Genomic DNA, 19,053 nt, shown 5'->3' with positions numbered 1-19,053 from the left:
TGGGGGAAGGTGATGGTTGGTATCAGGTTTCTTTAATGTTGCAGCTGTAAGGAGATTTAAAAATAAGCACTGGCGACAAAGACTTCTTAATCATGTTGCACTGGCCGGACAGAAACACAGCCTTCTTAATCCATCCAAAGAGACGCACTCACAGAAGTGTTTTTTTTTTTGTTCTCTTGCAGATGAAACGGTGACGGGGGAACTGTCAAAATTATTAAACGAAATCAAAATGTGCAAAGACAAAGAGTATTCTTTCGAGGATCTGTGCCAGACCGTGGCGTCGCACTCAGTGGAGAGCTCCTGCAGCACCAGGCCTTCGGAGGAGGACAGGAACGGCAGCCTGACCAGGACGAGCAAGGTACAGTACCCCACTCCGCGGCCTCCTGAGTTTATCTCCCTGATGAGCTGTGGGCTGCAGGTTCTGACCTTGAGCGCTCACGGGGTGAACTGGAGACAACATCTTCACAGGGCTGTATTTAAATAAACCGCTACCCCAGCTGTCCCAGGAGATTTACTAGAGTGGATTATTACCGACCTGCTTGTGGAGCTTCGAAAATCTGCATGCTGATGTCCAGGAAATAGGACACAGGTCAGTCATCTTCGCAGAGGGACACTGGCAATTTAGTCCACACTACGAAGCAACATAAGGGGAAAAGCTCCTCAAGATTGGCTTTTTAAACACACTATGAGGCATAGGTCACCACTGGCGTTCCCCATCGTAAACAGCTCACAGAGCAAGCAAAGATATAAATCTTTTTTCAAGAAGATGGCCTGTGGTGTATTTATTTTGAAACACTTGATTTTTGTCATTAAACTCTTCAATCACACACACATAGGCATAAAGTTTTAGCTGTTAAAAGCAATGCTAATGTCATGTCATACACACGAGTATGCTTGGCTCTGAAGTGCTGGGAAGTTGCCGTCAACTACTGTACATAAACTGTATAATCTGGGCTGTGCTGATGAAGTTGACACCATTGATTTGTGGAGAAAGATGCTGTTTCCTAAGAAGATGAACACTGACAGCCTCTTCTTTCTGTATTTGGTTTAACATGAATTCCAAAATTAACTTCACTGGTGAATGAAGTAAAGGAATTGCAGTATAAGCTCTTACCAAGTGTAATGCTTTTAAGTTGCTTGTCTCATGCATAGCGATGATGGGAGGGCAGCGTGGAAGGGAGCTCTTTAATGAACAGTGAGTAGTGGGTGTAAGAGATGTTGCCGAGCAACATCCTCTCTCTGTGCTGTGTATGAAGACCCTAGATGCAGGCCTAGCTGCTTCCTGATGGATATGAATCTGAATGGCCTCCTTTTATTTCCATCCTTTATTGATCTCATGGATACAGCCGGAATGTACAGCACATTCAGTACAGCCAGAGCTCATCCATACGGTCCTTGTGATCTTTATTCAGAAATTGAAGCTTCATGACTCAGTACTGCACCCAACAGAAGCCATAAAATTGCATTATTGTACTTCATGGTACAAGGAGAATATTCTCCTTGATGTGCTGTCTCAGAATTGAGTTCCAGAGATGTGTTTTAACCGCAGCTTGTGATGTTCAAGTGGATATTTTCTTCGCTGAAAGGTGCTGTGTTGCATGTAAAACGCATTGTGGAGTAATAGGACAGTGCACTCTCAGAAGACTGGATTGTGGGTTTAAATCCACCGTGGGAGTCCCCTGTTGTACCCCTAAGTTCTATTGCTCAGACTGGTCCTGAATCGAATAAAAACCTTCGTTCATTCAAAAGAGCTAATCATGAATCTGAAATGCCTTCTTAGATGCTTCCATTCATCCATTTTCAAACGGCTTCATCCAATTAAGGGTCGCGGGGGAGCTGGAGTCTATCCCAGCAAGCAAGGGGCGCAGGGCAGGATACACCCTGGGCAGGACACCAGTCCATCGCAGGGCAGACTGGCAGAGTCTGAGCAAACTAGAAGAGCACAGAACGTGAGAGACGTGTTCTGAATGCGGTCTTGTAGAAACATGCCAGCTCTCACCAGGGCCATGTTTCCCAGAAGCAGCATGTCTTTAGGCTATGGGAGGACACCGGAGAGCCTGAAGGAAACCCACACAAACACCAGGAGATCATCCTGGCCTGGTCTGTCCTGTCCTGGCCAGATTTCCCCCTGGCCTTTACCAATAATAACCCCCATCTCTGAACTGGCTTCATCCCTCTGCTCTCCTCCCCACTGAGAGCTGGTGTGCGGGGAGTGTACTGGTGCACTCTGCTCTCCTCCCCACTGAGAGCTGGTGTGTGGGGAGCGTACTGGTGCACTCTGCTCTCCTCCCCACTGAGAGCTGGTGTGTGGGGAGTGTACTGGTGCACTCTGCTCTCCTCCCCACTGAGAGCTGGTGTGTGGGGAGTGTACTGGTACACTCTGGCTGCTGTCACATCATCCAGGTGGATGCTGCACACTGGTGGTGGTGGAGGGGATCCCCATTGCCTGTAAAGCACTTTGAGTGGAGTGTGCAGAAAAGTGCTAAACTGTATAAGTATAAGGAACTATTACTATTATAATTGTTGTTGTTACAAATGGGGGTTAATAGAATGCTAATCACAGCTCCACCGTGCCACCCTCCTTAGCTACTTTTTAATCTTGACTGGCTGCAGTTAAAAGGTAATGTAAAGCTGTAGCATTTTGTTTAATAATTACAGATGAGTAAATTGCTTGTTAACGGACCTTAACATATTAGATGCGATATTCATCATAGAGATTAAATCAAGCAATTAATGTTGTGGAATCCATTTGCTCAATATTCCCAATACTCTGCTTATACTCTGTATTCTGTTTATACTAGTGAAAGGGAAAACGTGTATCATGTAACATTAAGAAAGTCAAAATGAGAATGTTTCTGTTTTATCGGCTGGTACGTTCTCATGCAGAGGAATATCTGACCATTGTGATGAAGTCTGGATCATTAATGCCTGAAGCTGCTGTGCTGATGTGGCTGCCCTGCCAGCAGAAGATGTAGTTGTGTATCTTCTATACTGTACATCCTCTCACAGTCAAAACTAAAAGCTCTCCCTGCTTGAACGTCTAGTTTTAGTTATTTCTATTTTAACCAGCAGAGGGCAGTCTGTGCAAACAGGCTAGACCAGGGTGTCTTCTCTCTTTCCATTAACATTTCATTTCATGGCACAGTAGCTTCTTTCCTGCTTGACCAAAAATGTACATTGACATAATTTTCCACAGAAAAAAATAAGTCTTGTAGGCCTAAAGCTTTGTGCTCTACATGACATGTGAAAACACGATTAATATTAAGGTACAGAATTTGTTTATGTTTTCTGTTGCCAACACTTTCGTAGTGGCATAGAAGATAAGATAAGATAATTATTTTATTAGCCATATACAATTTCTTGCATTAGGAATTTGTCTTTTCGCAGACCTCAGCTTGCTCTCCATGAGACACACAGACAGAGAGAAGCTGGGGGTCAGAGCGCAGGGTCAGCCATTTATACAGCACCCCTGGAGCAGTTGGGGTGAAGGGCCTTGCTCAGGAGGATTCCTCTGCTGGCTGTGTGGTTGTGAACCGGCAATCACTCACAGCCCTGAACACCACAGTACACACCCTTACACTGTCCATCACTCACAGCCCTGAACACCACAGTAAACACCCTGACACTGTCCAACACTCACAGTCCTGAACACCATAGTACACACCCTGACACTGTCCATCACTCACAGTCCTGAACACCATAGTACACACCTTGACACTGTCCCTCTCACAGCCCTGGACACCACAGTACACAGTGATGGACAGTATCAGGGTGTGTACTGTGGTGTTCAGGGCTGTCCAGGGATGTCCATCAACTGAAAACAAGGGTTCAAATTTGCCAATTTGATGTCAGAAGGAAACAATCATGTGTTCTGGGGAATGGCAGTTAAACTGTGCTCCTGAATTTGTTTAAGGTTTTGCTGCAGTGATTCTGTGACTGTGAATATTAGTGCCGCACCTGTTAAGCTGCACTATGGCCATTTACAAAAAGCGTTTTAATTGTTATCTTTTATTCCTCCAGGCTAATGGAAGCCTGGTTCTCTCTGTACTCACACTGATCACCCCCGGCTAAATTGTGCTTTCTTCTCAGTGCAGTTCGAACATCGGAACACGCGTATTTAAAACCTGCAGCAGTGACGAAAGTGAGAGGCTGTGCAGCAGGAAGGATAATCACATTGCCAGCTCGCATTGTTGAGGAAATGAGCTTTGTGCTCCGAGGTGCTTTGATTGTATTGATTCTTTTCACGCAGTGCCTTGCAGTTCTGCCTTTTACTGTGAGCTTCGTCTTCCCTTATTACTCTCTTGAATTCTTCAAATAATTGAACAATTATCCGGTTATTTAGCACACGAAGAGCTCAGATGAAGCAGCCCAGATGCTCTTGGTGTTTGGTTGTGTGCACCTCTTAGGATCCTTCTGGCTGTCAGTCGGGATGCCACAAGACAGGAACAGCCTTAAGTCCCAGGTCTGGTCCCAAACTGTAAAGCATTGAGCTCACCCCAAAGTCTCAGAGGCACTGACGCAGTTGACCCTGCGTATTTCTTCAGAGTGAGTCAGGAGTAGAAAGGAACAGAGTGAGATTGAATGTACTGTATGTGGTAGTGCAACCACCCACCAGAGGATGGGGGGGTGTGGAACAAGCATACCCAGCCCTGTTGTTGAACCTGACGCCCGGTGTCATGCAAGAAATGGCATGGATGAGATTTGTGGATCAATATCTGTAACTACTAACTGCCATAGGGACTGCATGGGCCAAAAGGCCTCCTCTTGTTTGTAGCTTTTATCTTTCTCATCTCAAGATCTTAGGACAGGACCTTGTTTGACAGCATGTGTGTTGGACAGGACCCACAGTTCTAGCAGAGGGTGAAGATTTATTCATTAATGACAGTGAATAGTGAATGTACAGTATTTATCGCAGAGAAGCTTTGGAGGGCCTGGTGTACTGGGAGGCACAGAGCTGGATTTGAGAAGCATCTGACTGCATGAGGAAGTGAACATTGGTACTTACCCCTGGCTCAGATGGACACGTACAGATGCCCATTCGTAGGGTCCTGACTGCTCTCCCCTACCGAGGCCTCCAGCCAGTCCTACATCTCTCTGAAGGCCACAGAAAGAATCAGGAGCAGTTACTGTATGTCATTACAGTACATACGTTTCTTATTAATTCAAAAATAACACAGCCTGTAAAACAATAATCAATATTGTAACAGGCATTCACTCTTGGGCGCAGGCCCAGGGATGGTACTAATAGCCTTTTATGGCCTGCTGGAAAGTCTTGGCCTTCAGGTGATGGAGAGCAAAGCTGTCCTGCAGTTACATTGGGCTGCAATGCCCTCCTGCAAAACACAGATCAAAACAAAGGGAATCTGTAAGTGTTGCTGTGCGCATCAGAAAAAAATGCTCTGTGTTGACTTGAGAATGTGACATTGTTCTTTTGAAATATAGCCTTCCATTTCTCCTGTTTCCCCCCTAAGGGACACAGTAATCAATAAACTTTAAACTGCTTGGTACCCTACTGAGGCTGTTGAGCCTTCTGGTATTATAAGGAATGATGGATATGTTGGAGAAGGATTCCTCAGACACTGTCAATCAATACAGTGAAGAGCAGGGGAGAGAGTCACCAAGTTGTACCACTATAGAATTCTAATTTTTGTTTTCTTATTAAAAATGTATTTTCCCAGAAGAAGTTTGAGTGGGGAGCTGCACCAGTGGAATTGCTGCAAAAAGTTTTACTAGAATGTTTTTAAAACTCGTCTTTTTTCGTGATGAATTGTAGCTGATGCGAAATCATGTTTGCAGTACAAAATGCTCTTCCTGCTATCAAGAGTGTCGTGGGCCTCCGTTTCGTATTTTTAATTTTAATGCTTTGTACACTTACAGTAGTGACAGGCTAGTATTTCTGTCTCAAATACAAAACCTTCTTGTCCCCTTTTATGGCCAAAGATCCTTCGGAGTTTAAGGAGACTTGCAGGGAAGAGTTCGGAAGCCTGGAGTGGTGAAAATGCTGAAGCACAGTGTTGGGGAGGGAATGATGTGCAATGCAGACTTGAAATGAGTCTCTCTTGCTTTGGGTTTTGTAGTCACCCCTTGCTGCTCATCAGATGTGCCTGCTCTTCTCTGTTCACTGGATTATAAACGGTAGCAGCAGCTTGTGAGAGAAGTACTCAAGTCAGCCTAGAGGGCGGCAGTGTGAGGCAGTTGCTAGGTGTCTGGATTTATTACAAGGAAGTTGTGGGTTCAAGTCTAGGTAGGACACTGATTTTAAACCCTTGAATGAGGTACTTCACGCCATTCGAAACATTCAAATTCTAAAAAAGTTCTGTTCCTTCAGCCTGTCATTGTAGGATATTCCCTGTTCCCTTCAGCCAATATAATTTGTATAAACTTGGACCACATTTATCCATGAACTGTCTTCATCACTCTGCTCTCCTCCCCACTGAGAGCTGGTGTGTGGGGAGTGTACTGGTGCATCATCCAGGTGGGGCTGCACACTGGTGGTGGTGGAGGGGATCCCCATGACCTGTAAAGCGCTTTGAGTGGAGTGTCCAGAAAAGCACTATATACAGTAAGTGTAAACAACTATTATTAATTATTATTATTTAAGATGTGACTGGAATTAGGGTGTTGAGATCTCCATTTCAAAGCAGCACATAATGAAGGATAGTGTCAGTATCAGATTGATTAATAAGGGTGACCCATTACAGCTGCTGAATTAAGGCTCTCCGGAACCAGGGTTAAACTCCTTAGTCATATAAATTAATAAGAATACACAGAACCATGCACCTTTTGCTTCTGAAAAAGACTTCAGATTGTACAGAAATACACATAAGTACTTTGTGCTTAGGAGTGAACAACAGCAAGTTAGTTTTTTATACGTTTGTATCTATGTAATGCTTGGGACGGATTTGAATAACATTTGTTTTTGGAAAACCCTTGGCCTTAAGTGCTGTTGCAGAGGTGATCTGTTTGTTTCTAATGGCCATGCTGCACCCTGAACAAAACCACATTGAAATAACTGAAGTAAAAATCCAGTGAAAAGTTTGTCCTGTTGTTTTTTGTTTCCGTTTTAGAAAATAGGGGCTCCTACAGTATAATTCATGTACAGTATGCAGAATGTTTTCCAATTTCTTTGAGATTGTCCAGCTGTCACAATTTTGGTAATCAGCATGAACAAATACATGCACATATATAATTTGAACGATTATTTGTACAGAAGGTTTGCAGTCATACACTTGGATGTATTGATTGCTGCTTGCTGCGATTCAGCCAGCTAATTTAATGCGTGGGAAAGTAGTTGAATTTTTTTCCCTCAAAACAAAAGCACTGAAGGAATGAAAATATTTTTTAACAACAACCAAAATATGGACAAAGGCTTGTACTTGCTGGTGGCCGCTTCAGCAATGCAGAGATGACAGTATGAAATATATCATATTAATCCAAGTGAATTTACATAACTCATATTTTTAGGGAGAATGCATTATATGTACAGTATTCTTTATTAAATGAATTAAACATAAGAGACAGTCAGCTTGCATTGTGTACCCATGGGGCAGCGCAGTAACTTTTTAATGCATCTTTTGTTTTTAAAAAAAAATTAAAACAAGTATTGAAATACTGACTGAAAGTGCCAGTGGCCATTAGTATTCAACTGAAAGGATAAAACAGTGTGGAGCAGAGGTTAGGAGTTTTGGACATTTTGGTAAATGGAAGGTTGTGGGTTCAAATCCACTGCTGTTGTGCTTTTGAGCAAGGTACTTCACACAGATTCAGTCCAAAATCAAATCAAGCAGCAGCCAGCTCAACCGTCATCACAACGTACAGTACATACAGTATTATTCATTGAAGTTCTTTCCTTTTGTTAAGAAAGGGAGCCTGCTATGATTTAGAAAGGGCAGCGTTTCACTCCAGAGTTCTCTCCTGTCTTCAGTGCTTCATCCTGCTCAAGGTGAGCAGTGCTCAGCCTGGTGTTTTAGTCCCCTCTGTATCAGGGCGCCAATCTGACCCTCCCCAGCTCCACTGCCACACAGCGGCTGGGCACGGAGCCATGGGCTCCAGAGACTTCACGAGAGGAACAGCCTGACGACCTCCTCCCTTTCAATGTGTGTTAGTCAGGCGTGAGATATTCGCAGAGGCAAGGAGAAGCATCATTATTGCCTTTCTTTAAATATTGGTTAGAGAAACTTACAGAGCTGAACTCATGACAGCGACAGGCCCACGGAGTAGCAGCAGCAGCACCTTTCTAAATCAATTAATGAGGAAGGCAGAAATTCTACCCCGTATTTGATGCTTGATTGCAAGTGTCTGCTGCAAGAGTCACATTTTAACTAGCAGGCTGTTAGAAGGAACTACTAAACATTAGAATATGACAAAGGTCATCCTGACTCCTACTGTTTTTTTGGAACCCAGGGTAAAGTGAATTTAGGATTCCAGATGGATGTAGTTTCCTGCCCTCATGTGTGTGGCCATCATCCTTCTGCACAGTGTCCCGGCAGCCTGGTCTCTAAAGGACAACCTGTCAGAGCCGGGCTGGAGAAGTAGCCCTTTGCTCAGTCAGCTGGTCCTTATTGTGCAACCGGATAAAAATAAAGATAATACTGCACTTTCTGTTTTCCCTGGAAATCACAGACTCTCCTATATCCAGTAGAAGCAGACCTTGCTGAAAACACTCCTGAATTTTCTAACAAACATGCCATCGTCGAGCAAAGGTTTTCCGCCGATCGACTCATCACAGACTGCATGTGTCGTCCTGCGTGTACGCGGATGCGTGTGAGGGTCTGTGTCCGGGCAGATCCCCACGAGGGGCGCTGCCCAGTCAGCGCTGTGATGACAGCACTCAGGGGAGAGGATCCCTGTCCCAGTGCAGGAGTGATGGCGGCAGCGTGCTCCCTTTCCTCCAGGATGTGTGCCGTTCGCGCCGGTGACCCTAATGGAGGCTGAACCAGAGCCGGCGCGGTTGGCTCAGCCGCTGCCAGCTCTAGCAGTGTGCCAAAGCCAGAGCCGGGCGCGCCGTCATGCGCAGACGCCCTGGCCAGCTCTGCTCGAAGCCATTGGGGAATCTCAGGGAAACAGCCTTGACTGGCATGGTCTGATCTAGAGGAGAAGCAGGAGGGCCTTTACTGCACCATGCCAACAGAACAGTGATCCAGTAACATCACCTCCGTGTAGCCTGCACTCAGCCTGGTCAGTGCTGGGGTGGGCAGACTCCTGCTGTCAGTGGCGCTGATGGACCAGTAGGTGGCGCTCTTCTCCCAGGGCCAGAATTTCCAAACCAAGGACTCGGTGCTGTCCGCAGGGACACTTTGCTGTAGGGGGTGCCATTCAGCTGGGGTTCCCTTTTCTTGGTCCATAAAGATTCCCATTCGAAAACGTTGCGGCGTGAACCATGGTGTTCTGGCTGAATTCCACTCTGGGCTTGTAATGTCCAGCCCCTTAATTGAATTGACAGAGCAGTTTCTCTCTTCTGCACCTTGTGTGCTGTGCAGTGGGGCTGCTGGAGCAGGTTCGGTACTGCGTGTCACCCCCGCAGTGACAGTCTTCTAGACCAGAGGGGCTCTCAGGTGGAGATGCCCTTCAGTGAGAGGATGAAGCAGATCTCTTCTTATTTATGAAATGCTTTGCGATCCTTTGGAATGAAAGGAGCAATATAAATGCATGGAATTATTCTTCTGTGATTTTACTGTGAAGATGGATATTCTTTTATGTCAGTTGTATTTTTTTTTTACTGATTCTTCTTCCGTTTACTGCATTTCAAAGATATGATTTTTGCTGCCAGTGCTGTGCAGTAAATGTTACCTCAAGGGCTTGGCTGAATTAATTCAGTTGCAGAGGGTAAACAGCACCAGTTAATGGGGTCAAAAACAACAGTAAAAGTTCGGAAGACTGATTTATATAAACAGAGTAAATTCTAGTGCACTCGCTATATGAAACAAACTTTGCACGATGACCAAACATGCAGTAATAAATGGAGTCTTAGCAACTGCGTACAGAATCAGTGTGATACCTTCCTGCCTGACGCCTACACACAGACTCGACACTCTCCACAGCTGAGTGTGGCGAGAACTTAAATTAGCTGTAGGTGTGTTCCATGTGTTTATGTAATTGGAACTGATAATTTAAAAATTAGATGCCATCATTTTAATGATCAACAGCCAAAACATTCACAGGCACCCTCCAGTGAATAAAGTCTGTTCTAATGTGTCTCTGGGGCACTTTCCCTTACTAGATACAAGTAGGCAAATTGTTTAATTCAAAGGAGTTTTTAATTATTAGTCTTAAGTGCAATCATGATAAATTGTAATTACACTGAGTAGTGAACCATTTAACATTTTTTGAAAACTAAAAAGAGAAAAGAATAAATAATCTGTGACACACACCTGAAGAGGCACCGCAGCCCAGGTGTTATCTTTCTGCTCCTTTCTTTTTGCTTTCCAACCTGGCATTAACTTCTGCTTGCAGCTCACACTCTGTTGCAGCTCCCTGCTCAATAAATAAGATCTACTTACCTAACAAAACTTAATGTTTCCGCACTTAACTGGGTGAAACGCGGTGGGACTGAGGACAAAGATGAAGAGCTCAGACAGGTGGTTATGTTGCAGGAGTGTGTGCACAAGTCTTCATTCTCCCCTCGCTAAATCACTGGAACTAGCAATTAGAACTGAGAATTGCTAAATTTGCAAATCCAAAGTTTGAAAGCCCCTCCAGCGCTCTTTCTCACTGAACCCTGCTGTGCTGTGGATTGGACAAGGCTCCAGGGCGGATACAGATCGTTCAATGAAATACACTTCATCATCAGTTTTATTACAAACGGTAGAAAGTTCCAAAACATTGTGTTCAGTTTATGGCTTGATACTTAAAGGGATGCATCAATTCCTGGTCCTCTTTTTTCTACGTGCCTGTGGTTACACAAACCTTGAAAAGGACGTTTTGCGAACTCTGGGTTCTGATCTGGCGCTTGGTGTAGATCCTCTTGATCCAGAGCTGTAAAGGGGTGGATTCAAGCACTGTGGCGCCAGGCTGGTGCATGTGAGGTGTCTGAGGTGGACAGTGCTTGACTACTGCTCTGGCACTAGGAGAATGCAGGAGGAAGGCACTGGTTCTGTAAGGTAGCTTAGGTAAGGAAACTTGGTATAGATTTGAGCCTGGAGAGTGGGGTCATCCACTTACAGTAGCTTGGTGACCTGGACTTTCGCATAGTTGGCACCTCAGATCTTTTGGCACAAGATCAACGGTGACCCTGAAGCCCGTTTCCTTCTCAGCAGAGAGTCAGGAGGATGTGTCTATCAAGACAGTGTCTCTGAATAATTCATTCCTCTGTCAGACTCAGACAGCTCACCCAGGGTCATATATCCGAAATTCGGTATAATTTCCAAGGCTTTACCACTGATGGAGTCAATAATTCAATTTTATATGCCTCTGAAGCACTTGAAGGGGTCATTAAAGCTGTCACAACTAAGAGCACATTAACACTGTGGAAAATGTAAGATGGAGACGTGGTCTCTCCGTGCTTTTTCAGGGGAAGACAAACTGGGATTTAAGGAAATCAAATATTTAAACTTCCAAGAAGTGAAAATGATGAGTAATATCAGTCCTCCCTGTGTAAAGTTAAGATGTGATTTTTAATTTGATACAATTATACTACTTTTACCATGCCTTTAAATTGTAGTTTTAAAAAATCTAGCAAAGAGTGCTTTTGGTTTTGTGCAAAGGAAAAAGTGAAAATTTTCTTTTCCAGTTTTAAAACTGTATATCTACTGTATCTGGAAGGGATAACTTTATACAACGCATGATAAGATCAGATCTTATCTTATCTGATCTTATCTCTTACCTTTAAACAGCACATGAAACCTGACTCCTGTCATTTCGTAAAACAAGATGTACTGTATGAAACGTTAATTAGCGTACCTCATTTATTAAATACAGTATAATAGTTGGAAAAATAAGTTTAAAAAATCTGAATGTAACCTTTATGAATCTGCTGCTCCTACTGCATGTGCTGCAAGAGCGTGGTAGATTCAGACCAGATGGAGGTCATTGTCTGGACCATATGCCCCAGAATGCAGTGGGGATGAGCTGTTGCCCTCAGTCACCTGACCAGCTGGGAGAGCTTAATTGGATAGATGTTGATTCACAAAATTAGAACGGTGGGATTTCAGGCATATGTGATGTTTGAAAAAGATAACAGATCCTGTGCTAAGCACCCCAAAAGGAGATCATCCACCCACCTGTGAGAGTTTTGTGCCTGCAAAGTTTTTTAAAATAATTTCCTCTCCAATTGAATTTTATGGCTGATTTTCTTATTTTCTTTGATCGTCTTCCTGTTTTGGGATGTTTAAGAATGAATCGTGACTTGATTGACGCTGCAAATGTGAAAACCAGGTTCTGCTTGTGCTGGTGGTCTACATCTGCACTTGTGTCCATCTCTTCCTGTGTTCATGCAATGTCCTCAGACAGCTGTCAGCTACAGTATGTTGCTGTCTGGAGATACAGCACTGTATCACTCTGTCAAGCATGCCAGACTCAAAGAGGAGGATGAGGTGATTGCCTTCCTAAACCCCCACCAGCCAACATACATAGTTGTGTTTATTATTGCAAATTATTGCTCTTTACACAGCGTAACGTAAAACAGCACTCCTCACAAGCCCGTCTGGCTGCCTCATTAAAACAATATCGCTGATTCAACAGTTCATTAATGTCTGAATTATGGATGCCACCCATTAGTGCGAAGTGCTTCAGTGAAAGATTTTTTTTTTTCCCTCAAAGCACACTATTTCCCTAATGTGGATCTTTTAAATCTCGGATTTGTCGAGTTATTAACTGCGTCTCTGGTTCGCGGCTGCACAGCGCTCCCATCTCATCATATTACACGGCTTGCGATCCGTGGGGCAGGGTGTTGGCGGAATCGGCCAGGGAGACTGAGGAGAAGGACGTGCAGAGCGGGGCTGGAGCAGTCCTGCGCTCGGTCCTCGGGGAGCTGGGGGTCTGCGTTTCTGTGTGGGCTTGCAGTTCGGAATGTGGAATTCCCGTCAGGAATGTCACCTTTAATGTGTGTTTGTGGAGAGATCACAGGAGACATCGGCAGGCCAAGCTTGAGAACTTTAGAGATTCCCAACACCTACATAGAGAAAAATGAGACCCCTGGGTTGAAAATCGGAGCTCGCTTTTTTATGTGCAGTTTCTCTAATATTGGGAGGTTTGAGGTTTTTTTTTTCCGAAACAGTCTTTCGTTTCTGAAAATGACTTCAGGGAGGATTTTTTTGTATTTCCCCTGTAATATATCTTTAAAAAAAAGATTGAGTTGTTTATCTGGAGGTGTTGCTATTTCAGGATGCGGACTTTCTTGTTGCCAGCCCTCAGACAGAGCACATGTTGGCTGAACTGCGCGTCTCACCTCTGAAACAGACAGATAGCTGAGTATCAAAGCCCACATAACGCAGCAACAGTTGTTGGGCAGTCTTAAAATCCCATCCTTCAATTCTTAAAACACCATATTTTGATGTTGTTTGTTTTCAAAATTCAGGAAAAAAATGAAGCAATGAATTTGTCTAAAAGCACACTATCTTTAAAAGACTGGAGGAAAGAGGCTCATTAGGCAAGTTCTGCGGATGAAAGAAAGACCCTGGCCACTGTCTAAAAAAGATTGAGGGGAATCTACTGGTCTCTCTACTGTTCTTCTGTCCATAAGAGTAAATCATGCAAATAAAGACAAACCCTAAATCGCACATGTACCTCACTCTCCACTCAGCCTTGTAAAATAGATTAAGTAGATTTTCTCTCTGCAAAGAGAATCACTCCATAACTCACGTCCGGTCTGGATGTGCAGGGCGTACATCCCCGTTGGAGGGAGACCTGCACATGGCTGAAATCCATCGAGACACATTTAGATCGCAGATAGTTTTAATGTCTGAGCTAGAGATTTCTAATGAGGTTCACAGGCCAGCAGTAGTGATAGATGAGTTTCAGCTGAGTGGCCCCTAGAGCCCGTCAGGGCCTCAATCGCTCGTACACTAAATAGATTCACATGGGGTGAATAAGGTCATTAATCAGTTAATCAGTGAAGAGTGAGCGTCACCCTGTCACATGGGCTTCTTTTAGCCTAGGTCCGATCTACAGTATCAAGTATATTGGTAAAGTAGGTTTCCTTTTGGGTACTGCATATTTCAGAGCTTGACGTACAGTAAATGAATTGATGGAAACCATGTCTCTGTTTCTTCAAAGTTGTTTTCCCCCAGTTGCGGTCTGTCGATGTACTGTACGCAGGCCTCACGAGCTGCCTTGAGCAGAGACAGCCCTGCCGTAGTCTCCCCACCTTATCTAAGCAGGAACAAAACCAGAGCTGACAAATAGATCAGTATGAAAGGGCCAGTTTGACCCCACAGCACCGGCACCAGCTCAGGTGGAATATTATATCAGACAATAGACAGCTTCTCCCCGCAGATTGAACAGCTGCCCTTAACTCCAGCAAAACTGTAAGAGCATTTGGAAGCTCAGCGTTCCAGACCCCCATCCATTTTCTGACTGCTTTATCCAGTTCAGGGTCATGAGGAGGCCGGCTAAATAACAGATAAAACATACTGTAATGTGTTTTATTTCAGAACGCTCTGTTTTATGAAGCCGATTCCTAATGTGGTGCTTGTGTCTCCACATGCTTTAATTTGTTCGAAGGACCTCTTTGTTTGAAGAACTCCTGCATTGAAAGCACCCTGGCTAAGGTTCATCACCTGAACACAAAATTGTACATTTTCTTTCGGTGCTCATTTGAGCCGTCTGCTCTGGACATGATTTTTGATGTATTGGTTTAATGTTTCAATAGCTGTATTTATCAGGGCTTTTGTGTTCGCCACTTATAAAAGGGGCTGGAGGATACAGTAGCCGAATGGACATCCCTGTCCCTGCTCTGTGCTCCTTACTAGTTTTTCCCTGCACATTCTGGCCATGCGTACAGTAGCAATTGTTTGCAGCTGACTTAGAGAGCAGGCATGGCTGTTGTGGATAATTAGCGCAGTGTGAACCATTACAGTATTAAATTATTGAGTGTCAGCGTTCTGGGAGACATTAATCTGTGCTGGCTGTAGGAATTCAGCACTTCAGCTGAAGAACAGCTGTGAGAGTGTGGAACCAGCTCCCAGCCCTGTAGCTGAACAAAATACCCTGTTTCTGTGAAGAAACAGCTGGATGTGATCCTGGGATCAATCAGCTAACTGTAGTAACTCCCAAACAAACTAGAGGGGCCCAGTTGTCTGTTGCCTTTCTTGTCTTCTTATGAGCTCTGAAGCTGCTGTGCTGCAGAGCTCTCTAGGTCCACACGACACAGACCGAACTGTGAGGGTCAGAAAATCAGACAGGCAGCTCTTCAGCTTCAGCGGTGGCCAGCCTACGGCCATTATAATCACAAACAAAACGCGAGAATAAAACATTCTTGTGCAGTTAGTGCGTGTCTCTTTTCCATCTTCCGAAGGACAGTTCTCAGTAACGTGCTGTGCGTGGCACGTGAGCTTTCCCCCCAAACCGCCCAAAAGATGTCGGGACTTTGGATATCGCGCGTCCCGTCCGCGCGGGAGGGGGCGTGTACCTGCTCGGGTTCTCTCTGCGCCGCGAGACCCAGGCTCCACAGGCCCTGAGCCCTGACCGTGTGCTTCCTCCCTGCAGAGGCCTTCGCCGCCCCTGGCCCCCGCCGCGGAGGAGGAGGAGGAGGAGGAGAGCGAGAAGAGCTGCGGGCCGGCCGGCCTGTGGGAGGCGCTGACACCCTGCAACGGCTGCCGAAACCTGGGCTTCCCCGGGCTGTCTCAGGTAGGCGCTGGCTGCTCTCTTCCGGGGCCCTGCACGCTCCAGGTTTTCACCGTCGAACAAGCCTGGCCGGAGTGCTCTGAGCTCTCGGAGGGGAGAGGTGGCTGGCGGAGTGGAGAATATGCAGGCGACACCGGTGCTCAGCCGACTTCCCCTCTGTTCTGTAGCTGTTTTTTTAGCTGCTACAAGGATTAACTTTCCTGAAATGCTAACAAGGTGGTGCCGTTCTGTATTGTGGCTCAATGGTTCTATGAGATCCGAATGGTGAAGTAATTATTGCCTTAAAATGCATTTTGCCTGATAAACTGAGTTTCTATGGCAATTTTTGCATTGTGTTTCTGTGGGTGATGAACAGCGATGTGCCCTCTGGTAATCCTGCTGTACCTATGAGGGAGCTGATTAATAGGAGAGAGAATCCAGTTGGTCCAGATTTATTTGGATTTTTCATCACAGTGGAAGAAACTACCTAATTCAGCAGCAGATTATCGAGAAAACAAATAAACAAGACCCCTTGATATTCTTCTGTGTAGGCTGCCAGTCGAATGGTGATGAGGGGTACCAGCTCATGATGCGTTGGCACAACTTAATCTCCTTTGTATCAGAGCTGGTTACCATGGGAACGTTGTTAAGGAAACCAGGTCTGATTTTCTTTACAGACAGCTCTAATATTTTCTACAGTATTACAGCCAGAACAGCTCTGCATTACATCAGTTAACACTGGATGCTGCTCCAGATTAAAAACTTGAGGAAGCTTTAGTGCCTCATTCCTCCCCGTATCAAGGGGTGGGGCTAACAATTTCAGGCCGGGACTATGATACGGAGTTCACACATAAACACACAACTCTAAGTACGCGTCAACCAAGGGGTCAGTAAATCAAAACTGTTTCTGGGACAAACGCCTGTATCGTTTAAATATATCAAAACCAGAAAAAAAAAAAACTGGCTGCCCCAAATGGAACAGTCTGGAAGAACAATTTTAAAAATGTCAACCAATGATCCCAAATACAGAAACATTATACCAGGGCAGTATTATACCAAAGCTATAAAAGATAACCACCAACCCTTAGACTCCCCTATCAGAGCGCAGGCGCTACTAGACAAACTCCAGGCACTCATAACACAGAAGCCCAAGATGGGGTCAATAACTTGATGCTGGAACACACCAGCTCAGGGCTGCAGTAATCCCTGCTCAACCTCTGGGTGTTTCCCCGAGCTCTGGAATCAAGGACTGGTCACCCCCATTTCTAAAGGTGGAGACAGGCTTGATCCTAATACGGTAAACCGTAGCCCTTTGTAAGGGTGGCATGGAGGTGTAGATGATAGTGTGGCTGCCGTGCAGCGCTGGGGACCTGGGTGCTGCTGTATTTGTGTGGAGTTTGCGTGTTCTCCCTTTGTTTGTGTGGGGTTGCTCTGGTTTCTTTCCACAGGCTAAAGACATGCTGGTAGGCTAATTGTCTTCTGGGAAAATTGGCCCTGGTGGGAAGTGTGTGTGTGTGTGTGTGTGTGTGTGTGTGTGTGTGTGTGTGTGTGTGTGTGTGTGTGTGTGCCTGCTTTGTGGCGGACTGATGTCCCATCCAGGGCGTACCCTGCCTTGTGTCCGGTGCTTGCCGGGATAGGCTCTCGCTCCCTGTGACCCTGAATCGGTTGAAGTGGTTGGAACATGGATAGGTGGATATCCCTTTTTAAATCGCCTCTGGCTGATACCAATTCCCAGTTTGAAACAGTAAATTTCTGGTAGTTCCAAAATGAGGTGAGCTGCTTTTCAATGAACAGCAGCACAGCTGCTGATAGTTTTGCCTGAAGCAGAGTGTACAGGTGATGCTGATCACTAATCCCAGAGCCCTTTAAATTTGCATTTCAACCCTGCCGTTTATTGATGTGTGCCATGATTGCTCATTAATTTTCTCCAGTCGTTGAATGTGATGTCCGGACAATATTCTTTTCATGTACTGGAAGGGATGTGCAATAATCACAGTAGTGATATTATGAATAATTCTGGTTAATGCTGATAAAAACAACCTATACTCAGAGGATAGAGAATAAGTTTCAATGTGCAGGGATCTAGTGAACACACAATGACTGCTAATTGCATTTTCAAGGGAGTAATACTTTAAAATAAAGAGCAAAAATGCAGAAAGCAGTACTAGATATACCGCATATACTTACCTCCATACGTTTTTCCATTACTGTGACATGGCCAGACAAGAATGAGCACTGAGTCGATGTTGAGGAGTGGAGATTCTAGCCAATGTCTAGAACCAGCTTCAGGGTTGCATTTATTGGGCTCAGAGAAGCATTAGTGACAAAGACCGAGTTTTCTCTTGAACTGATGTTACGTCTTCATCTTGAAAAGGGGAGTCTCTCTCTCTCCGACTCTTTGCAAGGTCCCAGTGAAGTATTTTGAGTCAAACTGAGGTGTTTTAATCCTGAACAAACACTGACGTTTTGTAGAAAGCAAAGACTTTGCTGGCACCCAGCTGCTGCAATACAGCTTCACAGAACTCCTGGCATCCGTACTGTGTAGAACATTTCCATGCCAAGAGCAGAAATCTGGAGGCGAGCAGTATTGCTGGAGGTTGTTCTCCACCCCTGGAGCGATGGAGAAGAGGGAAGACAGCAGGAAGGTGGAGATGGACAGCAGCAGGGTTTCAGGGCAGGACTTGGACCTGAAGCTAATATAAAGGCTCCTGGAGTGCACAACCAGTGCGCAATCAGATAACCTAAATAATCGAATATCCTAAATAATAATATGAATAATTCCTTGGAGGGCGTCTAGCTCCTGACCGGAAGGTCCCGGGTTCAATCCCAGGTAGGGGCAAGCCAGGGAGCTTGCTCTGATTCCTTCCAGACGGCTCCTAGGTCCACTCTGCCTGCTTTCCAAATGAGTACTGGGGGTTAATCCTTTTCGGGGGTAATAGGAAAGCTGGAGTGTGATGCTGAACACATCACCTCCATCTCCAGTGTCAGAGTGTTGAGAAAAATTCTGGCCCTTACCCCCCCCATTCCCCATGAGCCTTGATGGCCTGCAAAGGGATCTACTGTACCTACCTAATAATAATTGGTTACACTTATATAGCGCTTTTCTGGACACTCCGCTCAAAGTGCTTTACAGGTCATGGGGATCCCCTCCACCACCACCAGTGTGCAGCCCCACCTGGATGATGCGACAGCACCAGTCCACTCCCCACACACCAGCTCTCAGTGGGGAGGAGAGCAGAGTGCACCAGTATACTCCCCACACACCAGCTCTCAGTGGGGAGGAGAGCAGAGTGC

At 45.2% G+C, this 19,053-nt stretch overlaps 1 protein-coding gene across 7 annotated transcripts in view; it reads left to right on the top strand.

Moving 5' to 3' along the window:
• anks1b (ankyrin repeat and sterile alpha motif domain containing 1B) overlaps positions 1–19,053 on the top strand; it is a 339,546-nt gene that overhangs the window by 146,283 nt on the left and 174,210 nt on the right. For all 7 annotated transcript variants that reach the window (XR_011190118.1, XM_015351924.2, XM_015351925.2 and 4 more), the window contains exons 8-9: positions 183–358; positions 15,643–15,783. Coding sequence is in view for 6 of the 7 variants with exons in the window: in XM_015351924.2 (XP_015207410.1) it covers positions 183–358; positions 15,643–15,783 (317 nt within the window). In the remaining variant the exon portion in view is untranslated. The remainder of the gene's footprint in view (positions 1–182; positions 359–15,642; positions 15,784–19,053) is intronic.

The sequence above is a fragment of the Lepisosteus oculatus genome, chromosome 7 (genome assembly GCF_040954835.1).
Source record: "Lepisosteus oculatus isolate fLepOcu1 chromosome 7, fLepOcu1.hap2, whole genome shotgun sequence".
NCBI lineage: Eukaryota > Metazoa > Chordata > Actinopteri > Semionotiformes > Lepisosteidae > Lepisosteus > Lepisosteus oculatus.
The sequence above is the reverse complement of the archived record's forward strand: the minus strand, read 5'-3'. Positions and strand labels throughout refer to the sequence as shown.